The 21605-nt window shown below is 36.4% G+C and overlaps 1 protein-coding gene across 5 annotated transcripts in view; it reads right to left on the bottom strand.

The window, feature by feature from the left end:
- LRBA (LPS responsive beige-like anchor protein) overlaps positions 1-21605 on the bottom strand; it is a 710221-nt gene that overhangs the window by 553443 nt on the left and 135173 nt on the right. For all 5 annotated transcript variants that reach the window (XM_021100638.1, XM_021100636.1, XM_021100637.1 and 2 more), the window contains 3 exons: positions 2974-4032; positions 1640-1815; positions 297-450 (listed from right to left, as the gene is read on the bottom strand). In XM_021100638.1, the coding sequence (XP_020956297.1) occupies positions 297-450; positions 1640-1815; positions 2974-4032 (1389 nt within the window). The remainder of the gene's footprint in view (positions 1-296; positions 451-1639; positions 1816-2973; positions 4033-21605) is intronic.

Raw genomic sequence — 21605 nt, 5'->3', positions numbered from 1 at the left:
TAGTTCAATAGAGAGGTTTCCTTGTCATCTGATATAAAAAAAAAAAAATACATGCAGGTAAAACAGTGTCAATCATATTCTTTACTACCTGATTCACCCCTAAGAATTCAACATTCTTTTTGGTCCTTTTGGTCCTGAAAGAGATTCTAAGGTCCTTTCAAGTAATTGTAAAAGATTCTGTTGCTTTTGAATTACAGAACCTATGATGCATAGTAACCACCATATTCAAGTTTTAATCAGTAAAAATGCTTAAGTCACATTTTCAAACCAATTTTATACAGTAGTTGAGTCCTTACTGTAGCCGACGTAGCAGCTGAAAGCAACGGCAGTATTCCCCCACAAGCCATAATCATACTGTCCATCACTTGAGAGATGAGATGAATTGTGTTGTGGACAAAGATGACATTGTCACTGCTATTCACGAAGTCCATAACTGTCTTTGTTGAATGGCTGTCCAAAGACAAACGATGTTTACTGATAAAGCTAAAGAAAGGAAATCACAATTTGCCTACTTGAGGGAAGGGAGGATAAGAAGGTGCTTTAGCTGAGGAAGGTGAAAGCTGAGGAAAGATAATGATGCAGTAGGCATTTGAGGAGCTATAAATGTCCTCAAAAATGTAGACCAATCCATATCAGCCATTACTATCCACGCCCTTTCAGTGCTGAATCATAAATGCTATTCACCTTCACTTGAGAAAAAAAGTTGAACTAAATTATCCTTCAGTAAGAACAAAATTAAGAAGTCATGTGACAAAAATTAAGAGATAAACAGTGCTAAATGTGCTTTTAAATATGAATTTTCTAATACCATTTTCTTAGACAATGCCACGAACTGTCTTCAAACAGAGTAAGAGTAGTATATAAAGAACAATAAACAAATTAGGTATCTTTAAAATCATAAATCATACAATGGAGGATAAACTGAAATACACAGAATTTTTTTTTTTTTTTTTGTCTTTTTACAGCCACAACTGTGGCATTTGGAAGTGCCTGGGCTAGGGGTCAAATCAGAGCTGCAGCTGCTAGCCTATGCCACAGACTTCTTATACTAAAAATACATTGGAAAATTAGATATTTTACATAAATCCTTTTTTTTTTTTTTTTTAAGGGTTGCTCCTGTGGCATATGGAAGTTCCTAGGCTAGGGACTGAATTGGAACTACAGCTGCAGGCCTATGCCACAGCTGCAGCAATTCAAGATTCAAGCTGTATTTGCAACCTACACCACAGCTGACAGCAACACGGGATCCATAACTCACTGAGGGAGGCCACGGATAAAACCCGCATCCTCAAGGATACTAATCAGGTTCTTAACCTGCGGAGTCACAATAGGGAACCCCCGCTTTTTTTCTAACTACGTCTAGAAATAAACTCACCTGGTATATTCACATTCAGGTATATGCTATCCAATATGCTACAGAAAACATTAAGCAAATTTTTTAAAAGAAAAATCTCTGATTTTCAAGTTTTTATAACCCAAATATGGCAGGTCATTTTTAGAACAGAGAATTAACATCAATTCAATAAAACACTACCATAGAAAACGACTTAAATTAATTGCGAAATATTAACTATATAAATTTCTTTGAAAACAAAGACTAAAATGTATACTCATCTTCTATAATAAATACATGTACAACCTTCTCCACATCTGTATATCTGTTTCTATTGAAAATAGTAGATCAGTGAGCAAACGCTGATGCATCTGGGACCATCTGAACTCAGGTATACGAAACATAGATCTAGAATCCCTTCTTTGTCCATTAACTGCATCTGGTGCCGTTCCACGCCCTGGCTGCTCCTGTTGCCTTGACATCTAAAGAGGAAGTTAAAAAGAGTAATAAAATAAGTTCAACTTCAAAGGAAGGCATTAATAATTTCACAGCTTCTATGCAACTCTTCTAACAAATACATTTCAAGATAATAAGACACCAAATTAGAGAAAAATTATCAGTGAGTAATAACATTAGGTACATTTAAAGCAAAATTATAAAGAATGCTAAATTACCACAATTCAGCAGTAATTAGCCCTGAACCATGTTAGTATTATCATCAGCTAATGTAGCATCTTACAAAAGAATCAAGTTTTGGGTTTCGGGAGTTCTGTGCCACGGTGTGTTAAGAATCCAACAGCAGTGGCTATGGAGATGCAGGTTTGATCCCTTGCCCAGTGCAGTGAGTTAAAGGATCCAGCGTTGCCATAGCTGAGGCCTGGATTCAATCCCTGGACCAGGAACTTCCATATGCTACAGGTGCAGCCATAAAATTTAAAAAAAAATTTTTTTTAGGTTTTGAATACTAATATGAAAGAAGGGCTGTATCTGTATTATAAATTGGCTATAATTAAGAAAAAAATAAAGACAACAGAATGAAGACTAAACCAACAAAAAAGGAAGGAGTGAGAGCAATAAGAGATAGTGAAGTGGGAATTAATAACATGCAAATAACCACTGTGTCATGAATCATTCTGAGATATCGGCAAAGGTGGAGGCTGTGCCTTCGTATCTCACAAAGGCTTTCCCTCCTACAAAAGTAAACACACCCCAGGAAACAATTTTAAACTACATACTTTGTATATAAAATTATACACTGGTGGTGGTTCTGCAGGAAGGTAGCCCTAGATTGTGCTGAAAAACTAATGTGCTAACTATGACTAGGTCATCAAAAATGGGTAAAAGGCAAGTATTTCCAATATTTGCTTTATATGTTAAAAATACACTAATTTTGAAACTTGAAAGTAGTCATTTTTAATGATACTTTAGTGAAAATAATAATAAAACTGCCATTTAACAAGCTCATACTAAAAGCCAAACCCTGTGTTAAAGAACTATAACCTTTACATTCGTTGTATTTATGTAATTACAAATAGGGTATGAACCAATTCCAAAGTAAAATAAAATAAAATGCAAGTATATAAACTTGTTCTGTTTTAACTCAATGAAATGCACTTCAAGAAAACAATAAATACAATCACCTCAAGCACAGGTTGATGAGGCTGAGGTGCTTCCATGTTCGTACTGGCTTTCAATTCCAGTCTTTCAGTATCTGTAGCAACACTGGAAACATCCAGCCTAGCAATCCTCTGCTCAGAAGTAGTCGGAGACTCGAAGATGTCACCATGAGAATCACTAATTACTTTGGTTTCTCCAGCAAAGCTGGTTGTTTCCTCCCCTTCCTTCAGCACCTGACCAATGTCTGATGGTCCAGTTGCCTGGGAAGCAGGAGTGCCTGGTGAGGTAGCTGAAGACCCTGATGCTGTCATAGTCAAGATTCCAGAATCTTTAGGATCGTGAGTTTCAGCATCAGTTTGTTTCTTGCTTGCAGGCTCTTCCTCTTGAAATACTAATTTGTGCTCATTATTAAACATGTCTAGTCTTTCACTGGCTTCAGAAGCAGCTGTAGATAAACTATTGTCTTGGAGCTCTGTGGATGGACTGGCTTCCTCAGAAGGACTACTTTCTACCTTCAGTTCTACGTAATCATCATCATCTTCTTCCTCTACCATGGACTTATCCAATACTTCAGGCACCTCTGAACTATCTTCTTCTGAAGGAGAATTTATGGAAGCAGTTACTTCACTGACAGTCATTACATCTTTGTCAGTTGTTTTAAAAGAATTAGAGGAAATAGCCATGGCTTCTGTCATATCAGAGGATACTTCTAAACTCCCTGCATTAATTGTTTCATTTGTCAGTGTTTCTTCTAGAGGGACTTCATCAAGAAATTCCTGATTGTTTTGCCCAGTTTTCCTCTCTTCATTAGATGTACCGCAAGTCTGCAGTTCAGCACTGGATGCAGATTCTACTGAGCTTGTCTTCTCAAGACTTGACTTTTCGTCACTGTTTCTGGTGATATGAGAGGGCACAGGAGAATCCTTTGTATCTGATTGCTGGGATCCTACATTAACATCCCCGCTAATGCCAGAGACCGCTTGATCTGGACTTGAGGAACACGGCCCTATTTCCTCATCAACTTTTCCCTGGTGTTCCCTAAATACACTGGCAAGATTTTCTTTGTGTATTTCAAAAGTGACCTAGATGAAAAACATACAAGCAGTCAAAATATGCAGAAAAAAAAAAAGGGATTAAGGCAAGTAGAACATAAAAATACTTAATTTTTCAAATATATGGTTTATATAATGTAATAAGACAACTTTAATATCTTTGTCTCATAAAATGATAAATAAAAGGTAAGTCAATCACAAAAATCTGAAGAGTCAAAAAATTACAGCCATTCTTAGTGCTAACAGGTAGCATAGCATCAAATAATAACAAGAACATAGTTATTTAGCCTATTCTTAAAGATTTATAATCTAGGAAAGAGTACACTATTCTATTGACCTCTATAACTTATACCAGGATCTAAGTACATAACTTTGGGAAGTGTTTTGTGTGCTCTCTAATACACTGTTTCAAGTGCAATGAAAATTCATTTTCCAATGATTTATTCTCAGGAAAGATTTTCAAATATCAATTAATTTTGTTTACTTTATATATTATGCATATTATATGCTTAAATATTATTATATTATATATTACAGCAACTTCCTACGTGTTTATTAAGCTAATAAAACTTTTGCTTACTAAGCTAAGGAATACAAATTTTTTTAAGAACGGAGAAAAAAATCCAACTCTGACCCAAAGGTCAACCATTATATTCAAAGTTGAACTGTTCACAAATTGTCTGAAAGTTCTAGTTAATCCATGGATGCCTCTGTTCATTCCACGTGTATGTTGTATGTGAGAGATTACTATGTATTCAGCATTGTGAACATCCTCATATCATGCTTAGCCTTTTACTCAAATGGAAAAAAATTCAAGGTTAAAGTATAAAAGAGTGTTGTGATTTTTAATGTCAAAAGGCTTATAATTTTCTTATCTCACATTAAGGATTATTAAATTACAGCCACCATTATGTGCACTAGTGAGAGTTTTAATGGGAACATCTCTCAAAAAAAAGTATAAAACATGAAGAAAGGATTCGTGGGCAGTGGTAACGAATCGACTAGGAACCATGAGTGGGTTCGATCCTGCCTTGCTCAGTGGTTAACGATCGGCGTTGGTGAGCTGTGGTGTAGGTGCAGACGGCTCGATCAGCGTTGCTGTGCTCTGCGTAGGGTGCTACAGCTCCGATTCAACCTAGCTGGAATCATATGCGTGGAGCGCCAAAAATAGCAACAAAAAAAAAAAAAAAAAAAAAAAAAAAAAAAAAAAAAAAAAAAAAAAACATGAAGAAAGTATAGGCATAAGTATAGCTTGTCAATGCTAGGTTTGCTCACATAACCTACATTATGATAACATATAATAAATAAATTGGGAGATCCCCCCATTGCTCAGTGGAAATGAATCTGACTCGTATCCATGGGAATGCAGGTTTAATCCATGGCATCACTCCATGGGTTAAGAATCCGGTGTTGCCATGAGCTGCCATGTAGGTTGCAGATGCAGCTCAGATCCCACGTTGCTGTGGCTGTGGTGTAGGCCAGCAACTGCAGCTCCTGTTCAACCTCAAGCCTGGGAACCTCCATATGCTGAAGGTGTGGCCCTAAAAAGACTAAATAAATAAATAAATAAATAAATAAAAACTAAATAATAATAAATTGAATCTTGAATCAAAAAACCTTTATCTAGCTCTAGTACAGGAGGACAGCAGTAGATAACAAAAGAAGAGACGAGTGTTCATGCCCAGATTGACAGGCCTTTTTGAATCAAAGGTGTGTATGCACATGGGTATAAGGCAAACAAAATTATAAACAGTGCACAATATACACAGTCCCATTAGCTAGCCTTTTCTCATGACATATATAGTACCTTCTTGCCCATAACGTGGTATAGCTACAAATAAAACTGTTTAGGAAATAAACATTTTCCTCACTTGAATATTTGGGGAACTTTTTTGAATATTTCAAAGTGAAATGCATATATTCAAGACCACAGCATAATACAGTATAGTAACATCAACAAAATATCAATGTATTTTACACCCAAAAGGCTGGTATCTTCTTTGAACTAAGTTCTTTATTTTACTGACCAATTCCTCACGTATTCATTCATGCAAATACATAATATCATGTCATAATAAGAGTGGAGAAAAAAAGGAGGTGGAAAATAGCAGAAGATGACAATCTAGATGAGAAGGGTATATTTTACCAGGGTAGCTGGGGAAAGTCTGACGATGTTATATTTGAACAGAGACAAGAATAAAGTGAGAGAGAAAGTTACATGAATATCAAACAAAAAGAGTTTTAGGCCAAAGGAAGAAAAAATATAAAAGCCCTAGAGGCAAAATAAGCTTGATTTGTTTGAGGAATAAGAAGAAATCAGCAGACAGAGAAGTGTAGAAGATAAGGTCAGGGATGCAGCCACTGGCTAGATCATGATTACAGAGCACTATAGACCGTGTTAAAGACTTTGACTTTTATCCTGAGTTTCAAAGAGCCATTAGAGATTTCTGAATAAGAGAAAGACATGAGGGGAGTTCCTGTGGTGGCTCAGTGGTTAACGAATCCGACTAGGAACCATGAGGTCTCAGGTTTGATCCCTGGTCTCGCTCAGTGGGTTAAGGATACGGCGTTGCCGTGAACTGTGGTGTAGGTTGCAGACACGGCTCGGATCCCACATTGCTGTGGCTCCAGTGTAGGCTGGCGGCTACAGCTCTGATTAGACCCCTAGCCTGGGAACCTCCATATGCCACAGTACAGCCATAGAAAAGGCAAAAAGACCAAAAAAAAAAAAAGGAGAGAGAGAGAGAGGAAGACATGATCTTCCTCTTTTTTTTTTAAACTAAAATGATGGTTTTTAATGAGAACAAGAGGCACAGCTACAATTACACAGTCTGACACAAAAAACTCGCAGGTTATCAGGAGTTGGAAGGTTACTGAAATAATGAGGGTAACAGAGGGTTCAGGAAGAAAGCTGCTCTAGAATCTCAGGAGCCTGGCTAACACAGCCTCCCCTTACATCCTGTCTGTGCTCACTCACCCCTTGAGTCCATCTTGCCAGGCCCAAAGCCACCTCTGTCCCCACCCTCCAGGCCTCCCCAGAAGCCCCCATGGTCCCCAGCGCAGCCTCAGTAGCCACCCTGATCATACGATCATCCCCTCATCCCCATAGTTCACCCCCATGTGAGAGCCTCCTCAGGTATCATCTAGTCCATGTGCCACCCTCAAATGATTTTAAGGAGATCACTTTGGCACTGACACAACAATTACCATTATCGAAAGAAGGCAAGTTACATACTATCAACCTCATAGTGATTTTGAAAATACCTAGTATTACAGAAGAAGTTTAGTTTTCAATAATCATTGGGTGTGATTTCATTCAAATAGAGGATTTGCAAAATTTTATTATTATAATCAATAAACATGAACATATAAAATCTGTATGTACAAGTTAAAGAGTAATTTTTGAATCCCACATACTCTACAAGGGATGGAACACTACTACTAACTCACAGTTCCCGATGTGCCCATGCCCAGTGGTACTCCCAACCTCCCCACCTCCATCAAGAGGACCTCACTATCCTGGCATTGCTACTGTTTCCTACTTGTTTTTTTAATAGTTTTATCATCTATATAGTAAACATACCTAGTGTATTTAGCTTGAGAAACTAAATACAGCACAAACCTAGACAGCTGTGTAAAGGGAAGGGCAATATTGCCACAACTAACTAAAGGCTCCCGGGAGAAGACACACTCCACAGGATCTGTGAATTGGAGCAGGCTCCAACTTCCCCTTCACACTGAGGGCCAGGGGGCCAGGGCGTGGGCCCGAGAACCCGACTGTACGTTCGAATGTTAACCTCACCATGGTGTGCTTCTACTCTCAGACGCAAAGCAAAGCAGACTCTATTTTTGAGGGGTGGAGTGAGACTCTTCAGGGGACCCGGGCAACAGGACTAAAAAGAACAGGATCTAAACAGCACACAGTCAAAACTAAGTAGTGATAAAAACACGGGCCCATCTCATGTGGGTAATTTGTCCCCAGGTTTAAAAAATAATAACAACTGACAGAACACTGTAAACAAGCTATAATGAAAAAAACAAAAATGAAAATCATCATAAAAAAACATTACAAAGGCCCTGGCTTTTCAATAATAATAACCCCCTTGTATCTGTATCTTAAGTCAAACTATTTCAACTCAAATGGACTGTTTGCTATGGAGCTGCCATCCTGGACTCTCCCTTCACCAGAATCCTGGAAATCTCTTTCATCTCCCGCCTGTTTCATACATCCCAAATCTTCCTCTTTGTTCTTTTTGGTATAGTACATCCCCTGGCGCCTCCTTGAAATTTTTGAGACTTGAAAGTATATTTATTTTACCTCCACACTTAATAGTCAGATAAATTGTTGGTTGAGGAGTTCCTGTTGTGGTTCAGGAGTTAACAAACCCGACTAGTATCCATGAGGACGCAGGTTCAATCCCTGGTCTTGCTCAGTGGGTTAAGGATCAGGTGTTGGCATGGGCTGTGGTGTAGGTCACAGACGTGGCTCAGATCCCACATTGCTTTGTCCGTGGTGTAGGCTGCCAGCTAAAGCTCCAATTGGACCCCTGGCCTGGGAACCTCCATGGGCCGCAAGTGCAGCCCTAAAAAAACAAACAAACAAACAAAAAATCGTAGGTTGGGAAGCATTTTCCTTCAGAATATGGAAGGCATTTCGTCATTGCCTGCTTATTTCTCTGTTCATGGGTGTGTAGTCTGAGGCCTTTCTGATTCCTGATCCTCCATAAGACTTATTTTGTTCTTTGCAAAATTTTATAACATCCTCTTTTTGTTCCTAATGCTTTGAAATTTCAGGGGGTTTTTGTTGTTGTTGTGTTGTGTTTTGTATTTTTACAGCCATACTTGTGATATATAGAAGTTCCCAGGCTAGGGGTCAAATCAGTTACAGCTGCTGGCCTACACCACAGCCACAGCAACGCAAGATCCAAGCTGTGTCTTTCACTTACACCACAGCTCATGGCAATGTTGGATCCTTAACCCACTGAGCAAAGCCAGGGATTGAACCCACATCCTTGTGAACACTAGTTGGGTTCGTTACCGCTGAGCCACAACGGGAACCCCCTCACAGTAATTCCTGGCACAGGTCTGTTTTGATCCACTGTGCTTAAAAATACCCACTGGGCCCTCCCAATCTAAGAAAAAATATCCTTGGTTCTGGGAAATTTTCTTGAATCACTTAATTTTTACCTCCTTCCCTCTCTTTCCCTGTTCGCACCTCCTGCGATTGTTGATAGTGCACTGATTGGTCCTCTAATGTTCTGTTCTTACTGCTTCTCTATTCTGCATCCCTTTGTCTTTGGGTTCTACTCTCTGGGAGAGCTCCTCATCTAACCCTTGAACACATGTTTCATTTCTCCTGTGTGGCTCGGCACCAGTCTCTTAATTGCCCTTTTCCATTTTGCTCAGATAAACCAAGACCACTGTCTCTGTTATCCTCTCTAAACTTTTGCCAGAATAAGGTGGGGTAGAGTTTTTCAACAGCACTGAGTAAGGGAGGGTATCAAGATATCAAACTGCCACTCAATCTCTTTTAATGGTTTTTGCTTGCAGCACATACAACCCCTACAGTTGAGGCAGCCAGTTCCTTAGAATTCTGAGGCTCTTTTAGCAAAAATGAAGTTTATTTTTGGCTTCCCCCCCCCCCACTAACCTTATGATTTACTTTCTCCAAAGGGAAAGTAATACAACTGATTAGATTAGCTGTATGACTGCAGATTCTACATTTTATTGCTATTTACTCTATATATTCCAATTGCCTCTATCCTGTGGACTTTCCCATTTTTACAAAATCCTTCCGTGGTATCTGTAGTTGGGTTTCAATATAAGATGAAATTCGACGTTAGTGTTCAACTTGCCAGCTTAACCCAATGCTATCCTAGGTCATTAATAAAGACTCTAAAATATTACACTTCTGCCCAACTTTGGAGAGAATCACTGGCATATCCTTCTAAAAGTGCTATAATTTTGTGAGAATAAAGATTGAGTCAGACAGTGGCAGACCCCTCAAAAACTCACTTATATTCCAAATCAATACACAGTATTTTATATACAAAAATACCAAATTATTTTTAGAGTGTCAATTATATAGAAAATAAAAAGGGGTACAGCCTAAAAGAAAGACAGTATACACACATAAAACTGGGAGATTTACTAAAGTCTATTTCAAGGAATAACAGCTGCAAAAGAGAAAGTCTTCAAGCATGAAACAGATGCAAAGGTAGGTCTTAACTGCAGTCATGAAATACACTTAGCTGTTCCCTGCTGCAGGGTTCTCAATACATGAGATTTTCACTTCTGCTCCGGTCACCCATAGAAAGATCTACCAGCAGTCATGCTACTGAGACAGATACACACCTAGCAAATTTCCCTATATAACAAGGTAATGTTCTTTCAGTCAAAATTTATTGAGTAAATATTACAGTAGGTAATAGTTATAAGATGGGCCACCTAAAAACCAGAAAAATTTTCAATTCTTATGGAAAATAATTAATTCAGGACACATGACATCAAAAAAAACTACTCAGAACAAGTCTATATGATCACAGACATGTGCAAATAAGTCTGAATCAATTACATTAAATAATGAAAAATTCAACAAAGTTATTAAGTGAAAACAATCACAAATGTTTTAATAATGTAAATGTTTTCTGAGCCAGCATCACAAAGTACCAAGTTACAGAGACAGAATCACTGGAAATGTCGAGAAAAATACATAAGTAAAAATCGACAAAGTCTAAAGTAGCACAATACAAATAAAAAAAAAAAAACTTTTAGTGAGTGAAATTAAAAATAAATCCAAATAACAAATCAACTGAGACAATGGATAACTAGTAAGGTAAGGATAAATTTTCATCCTATGACAAGACCAGCAGTGATATTCCTAAGGCAAAGGGGGACTGCCACCCACACCCCCCAAGTACAACAAATACAACCATCACAAAAGAAAGTTATCAGCAAAACACTGTAAGCCGTCTCAAAACCAAGTACATTCCTATACTAAAGAGCATTGTTTTAAAGAATAAACAAAACAGACTTGAGACAGACAAGTTAGAACCTACGTGCCTGTCACTATACAACTCATTCAGGATGTTAAAAGAGTATGGTAAAATTCCAAAATTCTATGACTGTCTTTGCCCCACATATTTTCACAATGAATGTCAATCATCACTCTAAAATCATGTTCTACAAGGATTTAACGGATATTTTGAAACCTTAATATCTGACCTACATCATTACATCTAAATACTACTATATGTATTGATTTTTATTGGTAATAGGATATAAACTTAGTAAGAAAAAAAATCTGTAAAATAATAAAAGTCCTGAAAAAATATCACTCACACTTTTATGTTAATGCTTTCTATTAAAGTTGCTAACATGGTGATATCAGAGATAAAATCCTTTTATAATATCTTATTGTATCCAGGGCATATAGTCAATTATGTAGAACTGACTTTTCCTGATGGTTTATAAACAACTTGAGGAATTCCTCCTGGATTTCCATGTGCCCTTCAGGGCCAATAGAAGAAGATATATATTTTCACCAATACAAACTCTTTTTTTTTGGCTACTCCAGGGATCAAACTTGAGCCACAGCAGTGCTAACACCAAATCCTTAACCACTAGGCCAACAGGGAATTCTCAACACAAATGCTCTTAAAGATTTGTTTTCATGATGCCCTTACTAGTATTGCCTTAAACTACAACTTCCATGACTGTCGTGGTCTTTCCACCATTTGATAAGAGACCATTCATTCTACAGGTGAAATATAAATCTGTGTAGTATATTTCTCACATTCTAACCAGATTCACAACCAGCAGACACACTTCCAACTAGCCATTCAAAAAGAAAGGTTAAAAGACAGTATTTAATGTTAAACTTTCAAGCTCTAGAAGATGGTTTATATAATACACATTTCAATTCAAAGCAATGTACAGTTTCATAAAGGACATTCTTAAAGTGCCACAAAGAACTTCTTTCCTTTCGTGATAAACAGATCTGTGGTCAAATCTGTTCTAAAAGAATTCTTTGTCTTTCCTAAGTAAACCAACTTGCGTATTCTTTTTTTAAATAAATATATTAGAAATGCTTTTAAATTTTTGAAGTTGATTTTTAAATTTCCTTTTAAAATTTATTCCAATAGTCTAAAAGCTAAATGGCAACTGAGCAATTATCATTGTTGTTATCTTTTTTTGATACTGTTTTCCTAAAGGTATTTGTAACTGATAATTCCTAATTAATTACCAGATATTGTTCTAAATTACTCAGCTAAAAGAGTAGTCATTAATCTTCACAATCATTTGATAGCTAATCTATACCTGTTTGTAATGTTTGTAAAGCACTTCTATAAACTACTAGTTAGAGATACTCGTGAGCTAATAACTACAAGGTTCCTTTAGCTATGACTTTCAATTTAATTGACACACAAATTTACTAATTAGGAGATAAAAGATGAATGCAATATATTAAGAGATTAACATTATTACTCCATATATTAAAAAATTTAACCTACAAAATTTAGATTGTTTTAAAAATTTTAGGCAACATTTAGGAATTGGCTTTCTCTGTTAAACAAATGTTATCTTTTTCACTGTATGTGATTTTCCCTTGGAAATACCAGCTGAATATGACATGCTAACTTCTAATTCTTAGATTACCAACCTTTCCACACTTGATAAATATGATATGTTTTTCTTTAAAAATAGCTGAATCTTCCCATATGGGATATCAAAAGGCAAAAAGCATACTTCAATATGATCACTGCTACACAACAGATCTTTTTTATAGAGATTCTGATACAACAGCTTACAATAATGGTATGAAAGCTATTAACAGTTAAAATCCAATTATAAATTATTTACAAGTTTATATATATTTACTGACCTATTTTAACCAAAATACCCTGCCTAGTTACAAATCTAAATACTCTGGTCAAATCTAAGCTCTAAATGCTATCCTAATATAACCTGATTGGAGAAATATCAAATATCACGCCTAGGTTATCCTACGAAAAATGCCTAAAAGAATTAGCTATGAAAAAAAATTATAAATTCAATAGCAAAGAGAAACAATCTCCTGAAGAAAACAAATCTCATATACAATAAGCCTATTTACTCATTATGTAATGAGCTTATTAAGCTTATTATTTTTTGAATAGGTAGCATATTTTAATGGGGGTCAGAACATACTACCCCCAAATATGGCATGTTGGCATACTATTTTAAAATAAAGGAATTTAAGAAAGAGTAGGTGCGGGGAAGACTCTGATCTCTTCATCTTCTCTTGAAGCTGATCACAGAAACAGGAGGTTCTACAAGGACTTGCCATTCTCCCCCTTCTCCCTGAAGCTCTTCATGGGAAAAGTAGACTTCCTGCACCCCAGAGGAAAACAACATCCTTCTCTCAAAGACAGGGATGGCAAGAGGAATCCGAAGGAACAGGCCTTGTGGATCTTCCCCCAGTACACTACCCTTACTTCATACCCTTGGTCCTTCCGTGTTTTTCTAAGACTTTGCACTCTTCATCAAACCTCATATAAAAACGTTCAGCCTTAACTGCTTCCTTGTGTTTTCATTTCCCTATGAAGGCTCCCATTTTCACATAAAACTCCTATTAAATACATTCCTATGCTTTTCTCCTGACAATCAAACTTTGCCAGTTTAATTTTCAGGTCCAGCCAGGGACCTAAAGAGGGTCAAGGAAGGTTTTCCTCCTCTGCAATTCACATGATTTAAATATATAACAGTATATAGTGTAAAAATCTCCCCTCACCACTGCTTCTCACCTGCATAATTCCCCAACAATCAGGCCATCAGTTACTACTTTCTTATGGATCTTTCTAGAGTATGTTTTGTGCATTTACAAATACAAATAAATCCTCACTTTCCCACTTGTTTAACTCACTAATACCTATTATACACACTGTTCCACACTTTCTTTTGTCACAATATATCTTGGTGAACTGTCTCAGGACATTTTTAATTTGAAGTCTCTTACAATGAGTAGGTTGAGCATCTTTTCATAAATCTAAAAGTACTTTTTACTTAGTTTTCTATGGGTTGTATGATCATATCCTTGGTCCCTTTTTCTATTAGGCTGTCTTTGCCTATATATTTATAGGAGCACTTTATATATTAGAAATGTATAGTTTTCTTGGAGTTCCCGTCGTGGCGCAGTGGTTATCAAATCCAACTAGGAACCATGAGGTTGTGGGTTCGGTCCCTGCCCTTGCTCAGTGGGTTAACGATCCGGCGTTGCTGTGAGCTGTGGTGTAGGTTGCATACGCGGCTCGGCTTCTGCATTGCTGTGGCTCTGGCATAGGCTGGTGGCTACAGCTCCAATTAGACCCATCAGTCTGGGAACCTCCATATGCCGCGGGAGCGGCCTAAGAAATAGCAAAAAGACCAAAAAAAAAAAAGAAAGAAAAAAGAAATGTATCGTTTTCTAAATTACAGTTAGAAAATTCTTACACACTACAAGGTTACAGAAGAATTATCTGTGTTTTCTTCTAGTACTCTTATGGTTTCCTCCCACCACCATCACTGCCCATGTAATTAATCTATATGTTAAATTTCTTTGTGCTCCAACTTTTTTGTCTTCATAGATGAATCCTCTATTGTCCCAACACCATTTATTTAGTAGTTCAAGTTTTCCCGGGTGATTTGAGATGCATCCTTTATAATATACTAAAGTCATGTGGAATTTTGTATATTTCTAGACTTTCTCTTCTATTCCCCTGATCAGCCATCTCTCTTCCTGTGTCGATATTACTTTTTTTTTTTTTTTTTTTTTTTGGTCTATTTAGGGGCACACCATGGCATAGGGAGATTCCCAGGCTAGGGGTTCAATAAGAGCTATAGCTGCTGGCCTACACCACAGCAACAGCAATACCAGATCTGAGCCACATCTGCAACCCACACCACAGCTCACAGCAGCACCAGATCCTTAACCTGCTCAGTGAGGTCAGGGATTGAACCCCAGTCCTCATGGATACTAGTGAAGTTCGTTACTCCTGAGTCATGATGGGAATTCCTCAATGCTGCATTTTTAAAATGACTGACATTTGGTAATAGCTTTTAGTATTCAGTAGAGTTGGTCCTCTCTCACTGCTCTTTACAGTCTCCCTGAATATTCTTGTTTACTTTGCCTTAGTTTCCTTAATAATTATTGGGCTCTGTTTTTCCCCCCTCGAAAGAAAAACAATTCATATTTTCTCAGGAATTCATTAAATTCATAAAATAACCTAAAGAAATGTTATGTTATTTTAACTTTATGATGTTGAGTCTTCCTATTCTAGGGAATATGTTTTTCCATTTGTCCATGCCTTTTGTGTGCCCTTGTTTTGAAGACTTTTTCAAGTAAAAACTTGAAGTGTAGTTTAGAGACAGATACATATAAGATATACCTGGCAGTATCAAGACACTACAAAATTGTGCCTAGAAATACCTGGAAGTACCATGAAGATGCTGACATTAAAGTCTGATCTTCAAACTTAATGATTACTCATATGCCAGACAGAAAAGAATTAAGGGCATGGGAGATGCCATGTAGAAGGAATTTAGGAAGCTATGTGGAAGAATGGATGTAAGTCCCCTGGTGACCTAGCAGGTTAAACATATGTGTAGTCACTGCAGTGCCTCAGGTCTCTGATGTGGTACAGCTTTGATCCCAGGCCTGGGAAATTCCACATTCCATGGGCACAGTCAAAAAAAAAAAAAAGAAGAAGAAAAAATAGATTGTGAAAGAACATGGTTCATTTAAGATATTCAGTAAAGTAATGATTAAAGCATTTCTCTAAAGAGTGATGAACAATAAAAATAGTAAGCAAGCAGTGGAATGGTAAGGAAATATTACACTGTGAACCAGGAGAAGGAGGCAGAATTTTATTACAAAAGTAAGGGCAAGCTTTACTTATCCACTGCTTAAAAGGGAGCTACATGATTTAACACAGACAAATTAAAAAGTTACTTTCAAATGGATTTAACTTGTAAATCTTACTACTCCATTTGTATGTAGTTTAAAATAAACCCACTATCAAAAAAAAAAAAAAGAACAAGGGAATTATTTTTAGAAAATGGGATATACCTATATGTAAACTGCCAAGGAGAAAAAACAAAAGTAGTATGACTATATTTTTGTTTATATTGACAAAAGACTCTTTCCTTAACCAAACTTTCGTCAAGTTCCTCTGAATTCTCATCTCAACTAGGCCTTCTACCCTTGCCAGATCTGAGTTTCATCAAGAAACCTAAGTCAGTTTAGAGAGAATCCCTCATCTTCTCTATCTCATCAAAACAACATCAAAATGTTTTAAATGTGAGTTAAATTTTTTAAATTGTTATTTCCCCAATACAATTTTTTTTCTACTGTACAGTATGGGGACCCAGTTACACATACGTGTATACATTCTATTTTCGCACAGTATCATGCTCCATCATAAGTGCCTAGACATAGTTCACAGTGCTACACAGCAGGATCTCATTTCTAATCCCTTCCAAAGGCAATAATTTGTACCTATTAACCCCAAGCTCCCCAACCACCCTACTCCCTCCCCCTTTCCCCCTTGGCAACCACAAGTCTACATGATATCACTTATATCTGGAATCTAACATAAGGCACAAATGAACCTTTCCACAGAAAAGAAAATAATGGACTTAGAAAATGTGAGTTAAATTAATTTCAATATATTTTTAAATAAGTTTTTAAAAAATCACCTTCATCAATTTTTCTGAACAGAGTTTTAAAGAAATCCAGAATTGGAAAAGCAAACTAATTCACTAAATTATTTCTTCCTAGAGTTTGAAGTGGTCTAATATTCAGATCTTAGACCAAAGTTGCAACTTTTTGGTCTAACATTCACCTTTTCTAGTTAACAATGCTGGTAAATATAAAAATAAGCTTTCCTTTTTCATAAAATGATTTTTGAGCACTTCCTTATTAACACCAAGTGAGGATGCATTTTAAAGAGAAGCCTTCCAACTTATCCCTCTTTTTTTTTTTATTTAAGGGTGCACCTGCAACATACAGAAGTTCCCAGGCTAGCATTTGAATTGGAACTGCACTTCCCAGACTACACCACAGCCACAGCAACACGGGATTCAAGCCATGTCTGCAACCACCTCACTACAACACTGGGCCGTTGACCTAGTGAGTGAGGTCAGGGATCAAACCTGCAGCCTCATGGATACTAGTCGGGTTCACTGAGCCACAACAAGAACTTCCCCAAATACTTAATATTCTCTTAATCTTGTAAATATCATACTAACACATGAAAACATCCTAGAAATAATTTAAAAGTAATTTACTTAAAAAAATATTCTATGGTATTTGTCTTTCTCTTTCTGACTTCTTTCAGTATGAGTATCTAGCTCCATCCATATTGCTGCAAATGGCATTATTTGGTTCTTTTTATGGCTGAGTAGTATTCCATTCTGTATATATACCACTTCTTCCTAATCCAATCATCTGTCGATGGATATTTGGGTTGTTTCCATGTCTTGGCTATTGTGAATAGTGCTGCAATGAACATGCAGGTGCATGTGTCTTTTTTAAGGAAAGTTTTGTCCGGATATATGCCCAAGAGCTGGGTCATATGGTAGTTCAACCTATAGATTTCTAAGGTACCTCCATACTGTTCTCCATAGTGGTTGTACCAGATTACATTCCCACCAACAGCACAGGAGGGTTCCCTTTTCTCTATACCCCCTCCAGCACTTGTTATTTGTGGACTTATTAATGATGGTCACTCTGACTAGTGTGAGGTGGTACCTTGTGGTAGTTTTGATTTGCATTTCTGTAATAATCAAGGATGTTGAGCATTTTTTCATGTGCTTGTTGGCCATGTGTATATCTTCTTTGGAGAAATGTCTATTCAGGTCTTTTGCCCATCTTTCAATTGGGTTGTTGGCTTTTTTGCTGTTGAGTTGTATAAGTTGCTTGTATATTCTAGAAATTAAGCCCTTGTCCGCTGCATCATTTGAAACTATCTTCTCCCAATCTGTAAGTTGTCCTTTTGTTTTCTTTTTGGTTTCCTTTGCTGTGCAAAAGCTTGTCAGTGGTTTATTTTGCTTTTATTTCTATTGCTTTGGGAAAATGACCTGAGAAAATATTCATGAGGTTGATGTCAGAGAGGGTTTTGCCTATATTCTCTTCCAGGAGTTTGATGGTGTCTTGACTTATATTTAAGTCATTAAGCCATTTTGAGACTCATAATGAGTGAAATAAGTCAGAAAGAGAAAGACAATGATATCACTTATATCTGGAATCTAATTTAGGGCACAAATGAACCTTTCCACAGAAAAGAAAATCATGGACTTGGAGAAGAGACTTGTGGTTGCCAAGGGGGAGGGTGTGGGGTGGATTGGGAGCTTGGGGTTAATAGATGCAGACTATTGCCTTTGGAATGAATTAGCAATGAGATTCTGCTGTGTAGCACTGTGAACTATGTCTAGGCACTTACGATGGAGCATGACAATGTGAGAAAATAGAATGTGTGGAGTTCCTGTTGCGGCACAGTGGTTAACGAATCTGACTAGGAACCATGAGGTTACAGGTTCGATCCCTGGCCTTGCTTAGTGGGTTGAGGATCCGGCGTTGCTGTGAGCTGTGGTGTAGGTTGCAGACGCGGCCTGGATCCCGCGTTGCTGTGGCTCTGGCATAGACCGGTGGCTATGGCTCCAATTAGACCCCTAGCCTGGGAATCTCCATATGCCACAGGATCGGGCCTAGAAAAGGCAAAAAGACAAAAAAAAAGAAAGAAAATAGAATGTGTACATGTATGTGTAACTGAGTCACTATGCTGTACAGTAGAAAAAAAATTGTATTGGGGAAATAATTTAAAAAATAAAATTAAAAAAAAATATGCTCTCGGAGTTCCCATTGTGGCTCAGAGGTTAAGAATCCAACAAAGTGTCCGTGAGGATGAGGTTTCAATCCCTGGTCTTGCTCAGTGGGTTAAGGATACAGCATTGCCACAAGCTGGGGCATAGGTCACAGATGCAGCTCGGATTCAGTGTTGCCATTTGTGGTATAGGCTGGCAGCTGCAGCTCTGATTTGACCCCTAGCCCAGGAACTTCCACATGCTGTAGGTGCAGTCCTAAAAAGAGAGAAAAAAAAATTCTTCCCTCCAATCTCCTTAAGTTATTGAAAACTTCCATCTAATCAATAATTGTTCCCTATTCCACAACATGCTTGAAAATATACATGTCATAAGCACTAAATTAAGCTCATTTTGGTGGGCAATACCAATATGCTTTTAAATAACAGCAGCACTAGCTGAGAAATTCTGAATGCCTACTGTATACTGTTTTAAGCATCTGGCATATATTAGGACAATCTTTAAAGCAACCCTAAAAGGATGGGTATTATAATCCTCATTTTATATACATGAAGATCAGAAGCACAACAGTATGAAATAGTATTACACAACTACTAACTTACTAATCTTGTCAAAGACTCATTTTGACCAATTTGATTTTCTTAAGAACAACCTACACAGGTATTCTCATGCAAAAGATGGATAATGACCTAGAATATAAATAGGTACATATTTTTTAAATAGCAACTTAGTAACACCCACTAAAACTTTTTAAAACATGTACAGACTCCTTCTTCTGGAATTTTAGGAATTTCTCCTACAAAGTAAGAGACAGCTATATAGGAGCAGGGTCATCAGTGCTCAAAGACAAGGCAAAATTAAACTATGGTACATACACAACACACTGCCAATACAACTCAATAGATTCTTAAAATTTCACCTCCACCAATTTTTCCAAATGAAATTTTGGAAAATGCCAGAATATGAAAAGTGAACTTCAGTTACTCACTCAATCACTCCTGCCTTGAATTACAAGTGATCTGATAGCATTCAAATAGATATCAAAGCTACAGCTTTACACTTTACTTTTCCATAATATGATGCAATAATATATATACCATATATATATACACACACACATATATGCATACACACAGTAACATGCAGCCATTAAAATTCATGTAAGAAGTATATTATTAATTGAAATAATACTGTAAAGTACCACAAATACAGTATTTTTATAAGAAAATAATTACATGCATGGGTATATTTATATATAGAACAATGGACTGGAAAGTCTTGCACCAAAATATTAATATTAAATCATGCACAGGCAACTGGATAACAGGTGATTTCTGAAATTTGCATGTATGCAATTGTTCTAGCTTCCACATTTCCTACAATGAGCACATATTCTTAAAATTTTTTAAACAAACAATATTACTTGTTTTAAAATTTTAAACCAAATGAATACTTTAGCAATTAAATATGTAACACTGATAATCCATGAAATATGAAAATTTTATAACTCTTAATATTTCTTTAAAAAATGTAGCTTTTAATTTTATTATATAGCCACCATAAACTCACAAAAACACACGTATATTTATAAATGCCAGTTTATATTTTGTGATTTCTAAAAATACTACTAAGAAATCACTTATAGAATTCTAATAAAACTGATTTCCACATGCTTTTAAAAACCCGATCTAAACTGAACTTTCTTCTTATATAAAATGACTGACACTTGTGTTTAAGCCATTTCAACAGACTGTTAACAGCAAGTAAAATGTAAAGATAATTCAAATAATCTAAGATAATGAAATACTCAAATTCTGGGGATAAATCTAAACCATAGCATATCTTCAAGTCAAATGTGAAAAACTTTTACTTGTTGCACATTTTAAGTCATAGACCCATTCTACCTTGGCAATACAGGCCTAGACAAAATAAACTAGTTTTATTTGTTTAGAAAGAAACATTTTTAAACAGTTCTCATAATTCAGAATATATTAAATGCCTTAATTTAAATTCTAATTAAAGAGTAGAAGCATTTTAGCATGCCAAGTGAAAATAGTATTATTCAATTATTCAAGACAATATTCAATTTGAAGCATTAAAAAAAAAGGAAAAAAGATGGATAATGACCTAGAAAACAACACAAGAAAATAATGCAATTATAAAGGTTATAGGTACACATTTGAAACCTGAGATCAAAGAAACCAGCATTGTACAGTTATACTCGAAGAGCCTATTACTGCTTATAAAACCAAGTTCAGCTGTTGGAGGAGAAAGATACAGTGACAAACAGCTTCCCTGCTACAAAGGTGGCAGGATATCTATCAAACAGGACAATAAAATTGCAATTGAGTTTCTTTGGCTTTTTATAGCAGCTACATGTATCCTGATGCAACCCTGCAAAAGCTATACAATTCTGCAACATTAGTTTTTTACACATAAGTTTTTTTTTAATGAAGAACCATGTTATAAATTTGTGATATTGAGATTTTAAATGGCTGCAAAAAGAAAAAAAATCGGTACCATTTCAGTAGTATATGCATGGAAATATTTATAAACCTTCAGAATTAATATCTTCAGATAAAAAAAGTTGATTCAATAATTTCAGCAGAATTTTTATCAGCATGCTATAAATTGTTCATCTACTTACTGAAGCACGTTAGCGCCATCCTAAACTTCATTAAATGTTGACTTGAAGAATATTAGAGTGTAAATTTTCCATTTTACTTAAAAATAATCAATATATTAAAATTCCAAAAGTATTAACC

This window comes from Sus scrofa, chromosome 8 (genome assembly GCF_000003025.6).
Source record: "Sus scrofa isolate TJ Tabasco breed Duroc chromosome 8, Sscrofa11.1, whole genome shotgun sequence".
Classification (NCBI taxonomy): domain Eukaryota; kingdom Metazoa; phylum Chordata; class Mammalia; order Artiodactyla; family Suidae; genus Sus; species Sus scrofa.
Note: the sequence above shows the minus strand (reverse complement) of the source record. Positions and strands in the feature narration are given on the sequence as shown.